Consider the following 13,153-nt stretch of genomic DNA (forward strand, 5'->3'; position numbering starts at 1 on the left):
CATAGACTGAAAACTGGAAAAAGAAGTTGCTAAGCTTACTGTGTGTGTGTGTGTGTACACCTCTTCTGGCCTCTTAGTGGTCCGTGGTCCTTCTTACACTGGCTGTGTTCTGAGTGCTAAACAGAACATGTGACTTGTTCCAAGTCCACACCCGCGCACAATGGTTTGGTAAATGAATAATTGGATTGACTTGTTCCATTCTTAGTTTCCAGCTGGTGCACTTTCATGATTAATTTCCATTTTGTTCTGCTCCAGCACTTCAGAACCCAGAAGTGGTGGCGCTCAGAGGCGGGCTCAGTACCATCTTAAAAAATGTGATTGACTGCCAATTAAGTCGAATAAATGAAGCCCTCATCACCACAGTCCTGCACCTCCTCAATCATCCAAAGACCCGACAGTATGTGCGCGCTGATGTAGAATTAGAGGTAGGTGTGCCGATCAGTGGACTGTAGCAGGGACAGCGTTTGCTGGTATTCTCCTCATCTATTTATTCCATGCATTATTGCATTAAGCACAATCTAATTGTATATTTGTTTTTGTTTTAGCAAATTTTAGCACCATACACAGATTTTCACTACAGACACAATCCGGATACAGCGGAAGGGCAGCTGAAGTAAGTGGTTAGAATTTGCATTGCTTGATGTCTGCATGCATGATGTACAGCTGGTAGAAATCTAGCAGCCAATGAGGTGGCACTCCAATTTAGAGTATTAGAAACTAACACAAAATTGCAGGTATCGGTATTAAATCTTTACAAAGTCCAGCTACCTAGTTCCTTGTATTTGTTTAGCTAGGGCTATGTACAGTATGTAGACAGCCCTAAGCTAACCCGTATGTATGTGTGTATATATGTATATATATATATATATATATATATATATATATATATATATATATATATATATATATATATATATATCTATCTATCTATATCGTTTTTTTATGCTTTGAAGATGATGATTTGTTCCAGTAACGTACGCACTTAAATGTCAAGTCCAATGCCGATGGCGGTTTTCTTACAAAGGCTCATTCCCTACATACTGTTCTAGAACTATTACGTGTTACGGAGAGACAAGATCCTATTGATTTCTTAAGTGGGCTAAATGGCTCTTTCAGCCGTGGAAAGGTGTTTGTTGCTGAGTGCTTTAATAATTTATCACCGACAAGGAATATCCTTTGCAGTTTTTTATGTCTCCTATCCATATAATAATCGCTTTTGTTGCCCCATTGCTAGAAACAAAGTCAGTTTGAGCAATGTGTGAGTTTTGCACGGTCACAATGGTGATGTTACCTGCTCATGGGTATCATTGGACTAATCAAGGTTTCCTTTGAACAAAAAATAAATTGTATCAATTAATGAAAGTTTTAAGAACAGTGATTATTTGCATAACTGGATGGGGATATAAATCAGACTACATTTGTGGTATGCTTATGGGATTGTACGAGTAACAAGAACAATTGAACCCAAATTTCTATTTCCATTGCCAATCATGTTTTTGTAATTTGTTGTTGGCAGTACACACTTATAGGGAATGTCCATTCAGGGATGTTTCCTTCTACTGTTGGAACATCTTATAACCACAGGGCCCCCACACCGCTGCCTGTACTGGCAAACACGCAGTTCTCTTCATCCACTTGATCCACTATTATACCTATATAATAGTGTCAAAACTATTATTAAACAAAAACAAAAACCTGGTGCTCAGAATGTGACTAAAAAGGAGTGTCGGCGCCTGCAGCTGAAAAGATCAGTGAGATTTTAAAAACAAATAGTAACAACACCCAACAACAGCGCTGGTCCGTGAGATAAATAAAAACAATTTATTACATAAAACAATAAAAGAAACAAACACTGGCCAGTCTGAATATTAAATGCAATGAATAAGCAATAATCACTGATAACACCACTCTCCAACCAGTAGACGGAGGTGTATGTTGCACAAAGTCAATAGTAACTATACAAATTCAAGTAGTGTTGACTCCAATACCGGTAACGTGGAATGTGGCCACACCAAATATGGTACGTAATAGTGATCTCAGATGATGATACATTTTCCACGCTATAGTATGCTGACAATAGCCCAAATACAGGTAAGTGTTAAATGGATGGTGCCCAAATGCAGGTAAGTATTAAATATAAATTGCTGTTAGTCCTCCTCCTCCTTAGCCCGAATGACATAAAATCCACTCCCCGTAATAATAATAAACTATTCTTTATATAATGCCAATCCTATTACGCACTGCGATACAGAGGATATATCCGTCCCTGCTCCATAGGAGCTTACAATCTTAATTTCCTACACACCACAAAAAGACTAGGGTTTGTTTTGTCAAAAGCCAGTTAACCTACCAAGTATGTTTTTGCAGTGTGAGAGGAAACCAGAGCACCCCGAGGAATCCCTCACAAACACGGGGAGAACATACAAACTCCTCACAGATAAGGCCCTGGTCAAACTCATGACCCCAAAGCTACTAGTGCATGGAAAACTCCCAATGCCACCTCATTCTAGGAAGCTGCACCGTAGGGACAAAACTGTTTAGGGGGCAGAAACGGTGAGAGCAGATTTGTGTCCGATTCTCCCCGACACCTCGTCTTTACCGCGGCGCACCAGTGTGACTTGTTCAGAAGATATTTATAGGTAGTATCAGGGTTCCAGGGAGGAACCCTGCCATGATTTTACTGAGCATTGTCATTGCCTTGTCAGAGTGCACATTCCCTGTTGAGGTTCTTCTATAAACACATCAGTCCTCACCTCAAGTAAATATAACCCTGGGAGTTTCTATATCCATTAAAGATGGTTGAATTGTAAAAAGTTTTTAGCTTTAGTGTGTTGCAAGCTTGAGAAAAGAACGGTTTGGTTATTATAGAAGTGTCTGTTTACATTAATAGTATCTGTTGTTGCTGTTAGTGCTGAGATTCCACACCACAGGGTGTTGTGTTCTCTTAAAATATCACTTGGCTGATCCGGTGCTAGTTAAAACATTCAGCTCAATTTGGATTTGCAAAGCTCTGTCATAAATATTGTCATAGTCTAATCAATAACACTACTGTACCTCTGTTATGTAGACTGCCAGCATTGTGTGATCCGGTGACCCCTGCTGGTCAGAACAGTGATATATAGCACAAGTGACATGATTTGCAGGCAAATTGATTTATATTACATATATGGGCATCACGCTGGCGTAGTGGTTAGCACTTCTGCCTTATAGCACTGGGGTCATGAGTTCAATTCCTGACCATGGACTCATCTGTGTGGAGTTTGTATGTTCTCCCCGTGTTTGCGTGGGTTTCCTACCACACTCCAAAAACATACTGGTAGGTTAATTGGCTGTTATCAAAATTGACCCTAGTCTGTCTATGTGTGTGTTAGGGAATGTAGATTGTAAGCTCCAATGGGGCAGGGCCTGATGTGAGTTCTCTGTACAGCGCTGCGGAATTAGTGGCGCTATATAAATAAATGGTGATGGGGACATATCTTGGTTTACGATGTAAAATATACTATATGGCATATTTAATGGACTCTAGGATTGTGTGAAGTGCAGGCCTGTCTGCTCTAGTCAGGTGTTTGATGCAGTCTCTTTGTTTAACTTGGATTATGTACACTGGTCAAGTCTGGCGTTATATGGTGACATTACAAAGGGGGTGAGATAATGGAATTATACGTTTCAGAGTCGTTGTATAGCGGGGATGATGTAAAGAGGGAGCGCTGAACTTAGATGTGTTGCTAAGTGAGAATTCACACATTGCTGGCATGAAAAAAAAGTATTGCAGTGTGTGACTTCCTCCACATTTTTCTCTTCGGATTTTTGCTGCATCCTATGAATGCTTTTTCACATGATGAGAACAGCTGACGGATTGGAAGTGATTTGTTTTATATAAAAGTTTGTTTTAGCACTATGTAATGTCCACATTTGGATTTCTGGGATATTCGGAAATTGAAAGTAATAGTGCTGTCATCTCACTGTATATCATTCAGTTTGGTAAAGCTTTATTGAGATTCCGTTGTATTGAAGCACAGGTGTGGCTCAGTTGACTTGTCTTATCATGGTGCAGAATGCGCTAGCATTGGTTCTTGCTTATGAAGATCTTTTATTTTGTCCTAAGCATATCTTTATACTTTACACATTATGAAAGATATTATCTACTTGTAATAAGTTAAACCTGCAGCATATAACACTGTATAATGAATTCTCTTAATAAGTGTTATACTTTATATGCTGCCTACATTGACTTCTCATACATTTGCAGACCATTGCGTTTTACAGGAAACCAAAGTTGTCTTTGGAAAGATAACCCTTTATGACTCCATCCACAGTTGTACATACGTTGGTGTGTTCTTAGCTTCTCACTGAGATGTTTTCCCTTTCAGAGAGGACCGAGAGGCCAGATTCCAGGCGAGCAAACTGGGAATTGTAGCTGCATTCCGATCGTGGGCAGGTTTGTGCAAGTCATTGGATATTACTGTGGTGTGAATGGCATTATTTTAACCGAATTGCTGCTACTTCTCGGTTTTGCTGGTTGCATGAATGTAGTATCTGGGCAGATTTAAAATTGGAAATGTGCCATGGAGCTCGCCAATTAAGGCTCTGATTTTGGCAAAATGGTATTAAAACACCAACATTGATTTCATTGCAATTTTGTAAATAAAATATATATTTTTTTTTTATTATTTTTTTCTGGTCTTACAATATTATACCTATTAAAATACCTAGATTTGCATTTGATGCACAGTTCTCCATGTGTCACAGAAAAGATTACACTGGTGGTACATGCTGTATGTACCAACACTACTTCCCACCATTTACCAGTGGCTCTGTCAGTATCAGCCATTGATTTGTTAGGTGTCTGTTTCTGTTGCTTTCTTACAAAATCAAACCCTGTATATTATGTATTACATTGCTGTGCGTTTCTCTGTATCACACACTAGTGCAGATCACTTGTTAACAAACATTTTTCAGTTTTTCTTTCCAAATTACAAGATGCAGAATATTCCCGTTTTGGTTGTAAAAGGTTTGGGCACAGGCTGTTTTTGAACATCTTGTAAAATAGATAATTTGAGCACCGTTTTATTTTCACATTGTTGGTTTTAAGCATTTTCTTTGGGAGCAGTGTATCTGGTTCAGTGCAGTGTATGAATGCTGCCTACACGCTTAAATCGGATTTGGAAAATGTTTTTTCATTTTTTTTGTTTTCTTATTCCTTGGGGGATATTCAATTGTCGGCGGAAACGCCGAAAATCTCGCCGTCCGTGCACTATTACCGTTATTATGGTAATAGTGCGCGGAAAAACCGTTACTACAGTGATTTTCTCCCTGAGCCGCGAGCTGAAATCCAGCTAACTACTACCGTAATAACGGTAGTAGTTTATACGCGGCGGGATTTCCAAATAATTGAATACTATTTTTCTAAGAATCTAGGAGCCAGCCCCAAAATTGTAGGAGCTAGGAAAATGTTAAAGCCTTTTTATATTTATCCGCTAATATAGCGGACCATACACACATCCCCCATCCCTTTATAGTCATAGTCACCCCTCTTAGACATTACACCCCCTTCAATCCACATCATAACACTTCTCTATCCTCCTCTAAATCAGTTCCTCATGTCGCTCCTATATCTCCCCCCCCCCCCCCCCCCCCCATCTGTTCTCTGTGCTCCGTCTCGCACATCAAACCAGTCACCCCCGTCTTCCACATCATCACAGATGCAGAGCGTTCTCAGAGTGCAGCACGACCCAGCGCTTGGAGGAGAAATGTCCTGACTCGCGCCACCAGTCTCCAGCGATTTATCGCGCCCTGCTTTAAGTCATTGTACATACTCTTGCTGCTTTAAAACCCCAGCCATTTTCGGACATGAACCTCACATATTTTGCTGCGTTAACCAGCAGTGCAGCTCTACTGGGGGAAAAAAAAAAAGTGTTCGCACTCTAGTCCATTACAGATAGTCAATGCTCCTTCTACAATTTTAGGAGTGTGTCCTTATTGTAACTTCTATAGGTCAAAAAGCTGAGCATGCAGTTATTTAAGTTGCCTCTTTATATGAATCTGCCAGTCCACACACAAGTCTGCCGAGCGGTCAGTCATTCTGGTTCTGCTCAGTTAGTAAACATGGCAGCATGGTAGATACAGTTAGTTAAATATTGACCCTTCAGTAATTTCATGTATGTTATCTAGCTCAGTGATACATCCTTTCACATATTAATGTCAATAGAGGCTTCAGTTGCTCTTTAATGAAATGCATTGTTTTATTTTACTAGCTCTTTCTGTGCTCTGTAGCCATGTGTTTATAGCATGAGGCAGAGTTGTTTTATTTGCTTTGGACGGGGATAAAATGTAAAACTGCTGTATGGGTACAATTTATATTCAATGCAATGTTGCCGGATCCAAGGCCAACAAGAAAAGAGCACAGATGTCTGCTAAAAAGAAAGTAAATGAATGTTGTAAAGGGTCCAGGCAGGGGATTACAAGCAAATTCATTAAAGCCCTATGAAGGTGGAACTGTACTGTCTGTAGGTACACGTCCGTAGTTCCCGTATTCCAGGGGCATAACGTTTCTGCCCTGTCCTGTGCAGTTATCATGTCAGACACTTACTCTTGAAGGTTCCCTTACCTACTTATCTGTAACCTGATCTGTTTGATGTGCAGCATGAGCAGAGTTAAAGTACAAAGGTGTCTGTGTAGGATGTTGGAGCATTATAAAGTCTCTTCTTTTACTGTTGTTTGTCTTCAGCTTTGGAATCCAGCCAAATGTTTTACATCTCTTTATAAACATGTCTTAATCAGTAATACATATCACCCGCAACTAGCCTGCTTTTATTATCCTACTTAGGTATCATTAGCCTCTGTAAGCCTGGAAACTCCGGCATCCAGTCTCTGATAGGAGTTCTTTGTATACCAAACATGGAAATACGGGTAGGTCCAAGCAGAATGTTTGTTACTGAAATTTTTGTTTTTGGCCAGAGACACTTTTACTTTTCATTACGCAACTGCCCGTGGTCTTTTTTCTTTTATTATTTAAAGGGGCAGAAGATAAAATATTTTGTGCAAAATTAGGTTTGTTTTTATTTCACTTAAATCAGATATTTAGCAGTTTAATGCTATGTAGCTCTTCATCCTGCTTATCTTTTTTAAAGCCACATTGGTACAAAATAAGAGTTTTCAACGTGCAAGTGTGTCCATTGATTTGTGTTTTGTTGTTGTATAGCGAGGTCTTCTTGAGGTACTGTATGAAATATTCCGCCTCCCTCTTCCTGTTGTGACAAAGGACTTTATTGAAGCTCTGTTAAGTGTAGGTAAGTACAGGAGAGGGCAAGCAGTACCTGTCAACCTGACTCCTTTCCATAGATGTGATATTAGTTTGCTTTTCTCATTTCTTTCCCATCTGCAACAATTTGGGCTGAAATAAGCAACTGATGAATAACATTTTAAATGCAAATTCCACTTTATGAAAAGTTTCCACCACTCCCCTAGCTTAATAGTGGGCATCCTCCCCGGGCACCCTCGTACTCTGCTCAGTTGGAGTCACTAATGACATTTAGGCCCCTACATAGGAGTGGACACAGTGGACCTCTATAATTCACTTAATGGAGGTGGGAGACTAATTTTTTAAAATATTAATAAGGTGGCAATATCTGTAACCAAGATTATTGCAACTGGACAGTAAGTGAGTAAAAACAGTTACATTGAAGGTTTTAGGTCAGGTGGGATGTTGGATTCTATATACATCATGACTATACTGCAAACCTATCTTTAACATTTTATTATTTTGCTTGTGTCCTTTTAACTTAAGACCCAAGTCGCTTTCAAGAGTCTTGGAGGCTGTCAGATGGATTTGTAGCAGCAGAAGCTAAAGCTATTCTTCCACATCGGGCGCGGTCCAGGTATGTGTTGTGGACAATGTTTTATATAATGTGTGGGACGGGGTGGGCAACATTTGGAAAGCTGCTGGCATTGAGTATTTAACCGAAGATGACTGCTGATGTGAAGAGACGGATGGATAGGAGTTTGAGTTTAAAACAGTGGTCGAAGTGGGCTGGTATACATCGCCTCGCGCTCCACTGTGCCGCCCGGGGCCTCGCGCTCCACTGTGCCGCCCGGGGCCTCGCGCTCCACTGTGCCGCCCGGGGCCTCGCGCTCCACTGTGCCGCCCGGGGCCTCGCGCTCCACTGTGCCGCCCGGGGCCTCGCGCTCCACTGTGCCGCCCGGGGCCTCGCGCTCCACTGTGCCGCCCGGGGCCTCGCGCTCCACTTTTAGATTTCACAACATATTTATCAGTGAGCCTGACTAAAAATCAGCAAATCATAAGGTTATACTAGAAATGTCACAGGTTTTATAAAGTATTTCCGTGTCAGAATTACATGTGATGTATTTGTTAGAAGCCAGTTGCTGGAACAGTGGAGTTCCTTAGTGTGTGAGAAGTAGGTCATAGATTAACAATTCTATAGGTAATATTGTCCCCATAGAGATTTCAGGACGGCAACTTTTTTATGAGTGAACCCACTTGACCTGCAGTTATTTTAATCTGTATCTGATCTACCTAGACTGGCTTGTTTTTAAGATTGTTTGCTGAACCGTCTGTGTAATTCTACTTCCTACTGCTCACCACTTTGCAGATGCTAAATGTGATTATGTAAAATTGTTCTCAGAATTGTGTAATTGTTCTTTGTAACAGATTGGAATTGCAACTTGAAGGCTCTTTGTTTATTACATGATCATTTGTATGCTGTATAAAATAAGTATTTGGATTTATTGGGCCTTGTTTTATGTCTACATAATGTTTGTGAAAGATGGCTTACATTGAAACACACAGCATGATCAGTCTTGTGTCCTCACACAGCTTCAGAGCACAGCACTGCGGAAATGGCATTTTCCAGCTGCTGTCTGTATAATTGTGTGCAGGGTGGAGATGTGGATAGACTCCCACTATTGGATGGAAGACTCACATTGTAGAGATTCTACTCTACTCCTGTATTAGGGGCACGGGGCCTGGTTTACAGCTAGGGTATATCCAGGTAGCAGGTGTTCCTCTGCAGGGGAGAAAATATAAATTGTGTGGACAGATTCAGAGTTGGGAGAAGTAGCGCATCCCAGCTCAACTCTAAATCGGTGTAAAATACAGCTGCCATTGTTTACCCAGAATTTATAGCCCATTCAGCGCAACATGGTTTGTGCAGATGACTTGCAAATCCTAACTCTAAATTAGGCCTGCTGTTTGCTGGTAAGCAGCAGGGACCCATAGTTGGGGAGAGCTGTTTAAATTATATTTAGAAGAATAGTAAAGCTTTGGATATAAGGGATGAGTTTTTTCTTTTTTGTCTTTCTCTCCTCATCTGACATTCCCCTTCTCACTTACTGTAGCAGTGACTGTTTGAAGAAACACTTGGTGATCATGTCTTTGTGTATGGTATTATCAGTGAGCAGCAACAATTATTTACTACTTGATCTTTCTGGTTTTCTTAGCAAACAAATTTCCTCTCTGGCCTGGGAATTGTTAATATTTTGTATTTGTAAGAACACGGCAGTGTACATGCACTCTCCATGTCTATATAAATGTTTACCTCGCTTGCTTCATATTATGTGTTGGTATTTGATCAAGAACCCTCCTTGTATTTGTCAACGGTCATGGAACTAAAATGTAGGGTATAATTTCTATTATCTAAATAGTACATGAATATTTGTTTTACAGGCCTGATCTTATGGACAATTATCTGGCGCTCGTACTTTCTGCTTTCATTACTAACAGCCTATTGGAGGTAAAACATGAAACAAAAGTGACATACATAAAACGCATGTTATAAACGTGAACTGTACATAAAACGCATGCTATAAATGTGATGCTAACTACGTGACTTTACTTAGGGATTGGTGGAGGTGATTACAAGCAGCGATGATGATGTATCTGTCAGAGCGACCATCATCCTGGGAGAACTCTTGCACATGGTATGTTAACCTGATTCTGCTGGCCGCTTACAGCGTTGCCGTAGAAACGTGCATGTTGTAAATGTGTAGTCTACATCAGAGGATGCACTGAAACCTAAAAGACCCAATTCATTTGTAGATCAGGGGTTGGTGGCTGTATATATTATACACTTTAATTTCCTGTACTTCTGTGCAGAATGATGTGGTTTTTGTCAACATCCTGAGTTTTTGTTGTTTTTTTATTGCAGCTGTTTTATTTATCTCCTATTTGTTTTATTTTACTTTTTTCCATAGGCGAACACAATCCTCCCCCATTTACACAGTCACCACTTACACTGCTTACCAACGCTAGTGAACATGGCAGCATCGTTTGATATCCCTAAGGAGAAGAGACTGTAAGTATTACCGTTATCTGATGGGAGGTTTACATGATAACTGATTAGCTGGAGATCACGTTATCTGATGGGAGGTTGTAGAATGTACGTGAGGCTTTTCACATCAGTAAATGAAGTATAATGTACGTTATGTTTACAGACGAGCTAGTGCGGCTTTGAACAGCTTGAAACGCTTCCATGAAATGAAGAAACGAGGCCCCAAACCATACAGCCTGTATCTAGATCACATTGTGCAGAAGGCAATCACTACCCATCAGAAAAGGGATCAGCACCTGCGTGTCCAGAAAGATATATTCGTTCTGAAGGCAAGTACCGACCAGGGGCTCATCCTGTAATCACTCTGATCATACAGGGCAGGGCAGCACGGTAGCTCAGTGGTTAGCACCTCTGCCTCCCAGCACTGGGGTCATGAGTTCAATTCCCGACCATGGCCTTATCTGTGAGGAGTTTGTATGTTCTCCCTGTGTTTGCATGGGTTTCCTCCGGGTGCTCTGGTTTCCTCCCACACTCCAAAAACATACTAGTAGGTTAATTGGCTGCTATCAAATTGACCCTAGTCTGTCTGTGCGTGTGTGTGTGTGTTAGGGAATTTAGACTGTAAGCTCCTATGGGGCAGGGACTGATGTGAATGAGTTCTCTGTACAGCGCTGCGGATTAGTGGCGCTTTATAAATAAATGATGATAACATGGCATCACTATGTCACAAGAAATGTGCTAATATGGTCAGCTTCATAGACCTGAACAATACACACGATTTCTTTATTATACATTTTATTTACCCTTTTCATTTCAATTTATTTTCATTGATCAGTTCTGTGGGTTTAACAGTATTGTGCCTTATGGTTATTAAAAGGCATTTTAAGAGAGCTGTATTTATCTTTCTAATACATAGTTTATTTGTGTTTACATGTAGGATACAGAAGAAGCTTTGGTGATGAATCTACGAGACAGTCAGGTCCTCAATCACAAAACTAACCTGGAATGGAACTGGAATCTCATAGGGACCATACTCAAGGTCAGAGTTGTATAACCTGTTCTCATGTAGGTCTGGCCACTAAAGTAATTCGGTAAATGAACTTAAATTGAGTACTGGTCACAGATACAGCAATGTTTATTATTCAAATTCCACATACCCCATTTGTTAGCTCTGTCCCTTTTAATCTGCGTCTATCATGAGCAGAATCGGCCATGCTGCTTGCTTCATAGACACCAGTGCAGCAGTGTCAGCTGAGGTTATGTTATCATGAGCAGAGTTGACCTTACTGCTTGCTTCATAGACACCAGTGCAGCAGTGTCAGCTGAGGTTATGTTATCATGAGCAGAGTTGACCTTGCTTCTTGCTCCATAGACACCAGTGTAGCAGTGTCATTTGGAGTTATGTTATCATGAAAGGGTTAGAATCCATATTCTCAGCCATGGGCATTCCCTTGTTTTAACAAGACCTTTTTGAATCGTCCTGTTCTAAAATAAAAATATTTGTTAATTTTTCAGTGGCCAAACGTGAATTTAAGAAACTGTAAAGATGAGCAGCTGCACAGGTACAAAATCCTATATCATTTCAAATGTTTTTAAGATGTTTTGCTGCACAGACTGTTTCCAGCAAGAACAGCTTGCATAAATTTTTTCTAAACTTTGAAACCGCTGGAGCATTAATCCATTTCTTTTGCTTATTTCCCTTTGTTCTCTCTGCTAAAGGTTTGTACGGCGGCTACTGTATTTTTACAAGCCCAGCAGTAAGCTCTATGCCAATTTGGATTTGGACTATGGCAAAGCCAGGCAGCTGACGGTAGTAGGATGCCAGTTCACAGACTTCCTGCTGGAGTCAGAGGAGGTGAGTCACGTTTATCTTAGGATGCTGTCATTAACTGGCAAACACAAGAGAGTCTGTGTAACTCTCAGGGGAGTACCTCTAGTCCTGTTCTGTAACTTATGTTTTGTGCACATTTATATCTACAGCTGGGATTAGTGGCCCATCTCAAATGATCTTCTACATATATTGTTGAACTAGAAATCCCAACTTGATGTTGCTGTTACTTCACAAACAAAAGGAGAGCCACAGTTTGGTCAAATCAGCTGGTTATTTTTTAATCCATACCATAATTTACTCACTTAATGCCACTTTCCTGTATTTGCAAATAAAGTGCTGTTTTTTTTTAAATAAAAGCTAAATTATAAAATGAATTATAGCTGCACTGTACACTTGTCTGTGCTCTCCTCGCATAGTTGTATGTTCCCTTTGATGTTTATGCCATGTGATTTCATGTCACTCCAATGGCCAATGAACCATGAGTCAGTTGTTGCTGAAAGGGACAGCTGATCACCACCGCCATGGGAAATTAATGTTACCTGTAATGTGCACCACAGTCGTCTTTCACTTATCTCGGAGAGAAAAACATTGAGATTTATCAGCTGTGACTAGAGGATTGTAATATAAGTGTATGTGTACAACTCTATGTATAGGTCTGTGGTTCTAAGTGGCTTTTATATTCCACTCCTGTATTCCCACCATTCACGGAGAGGTGTCTTAGTAGTGTGATCTTGTGTTCTGCACAAGAAATAGCAACACAAGGTTTTTTTTTCATTACTTACATTTGTGGGGTTTAATTTGAGTTTGAGATTAAATGGCCAAAGATATAGAATTGATATGTATACATAAAACAGAATATATTTATGATAGGACGTTAAAGCGCCATAAATGAATGCTCTTGGCACATATATTATTTTGTGATGGCATGTGTCTGTATTTCTTGGCCTGTTAATTATGTGCTCCCCATGCGTCTATATGGAGAAACACATCATTTCAAACCAAGATGGCAACGGTGGTGCGAAACGCTGCATCTTCT

At 40.3% G+C, this 13,153-nt stretch overlaps 1 protein-coding gene across 1 annotated transcript in view; it reads left to right on the forward strand.

The window, feature by feature from the left end:
* The window catches only part of RICTOR (RPTOR independent companion of MTOR complex 2), an 85,405-nt gene that overhangs the window by 41,144 nt on the left and 31,108 nt on the right, over window positions 1-13,153 (forward strand). Inside the window, exons 8-20 of the mRNA XM_075184209.1 lie at window positions 256-425; window positions 546-613; window positions 4,371-4,438; window positions 6,827-6,909; window positions 7,202-7,289; window positions 7,787-7,877; window positions 9,683-9,749; window positions 9,856-9,936; window positions 10,210-10,310; window positions 10,450-10,615; window positions 11,224-11,325; window positions 11,802-11,848; window positions 12,006-12,141. Of these exons, the coding sequence (XP_075040310.1) occupies window positions 256-425; window positions 546-613; window positions 4,371-4,438; window positions 6,827-6,909; window positions 7,202-7,289; window positions 7,787-7,877; window positions 9,683-9,749; window positions 9,856-9,936; window positions 10,210-10,310; window positions 10,450-10,615; window positions 11,224-11,325; window positions 11,802-11,848; window positions 12,006-12,141 (1,268 nt within the window). The remainder of the gene's footprint in view (window positions 1-255; window positions 426-545; window positions 614-4,370; window positions 4,439-6,826; window positions 6,910-7,201; window positions 7,290-7,786; window positions 7,878-9,682; window positions 9,750-9,855; window positions 9,937-10,209; window positions 10,311-10,449; window positions 10,616-11,223; window positions 11,326-11,801; window positions 11,849-12,005; window positions 12,142-13,153) is intronic.

The sequence above is a fragment of the Mixophyes fleayi genome, chromosome 1 (genome assembly GCF_038048845.1).
Source record: "Mixophyes fleayi isolate aMixFle1 chromosome 1, aMixFle1.hap1, whole genome shotgun sequence".
NCBI lineage: Eukaryota > Metazoa > Chordata > Amphibia > Anura > Limnodynastidae > Mixophyes > Mixophyes fleayi.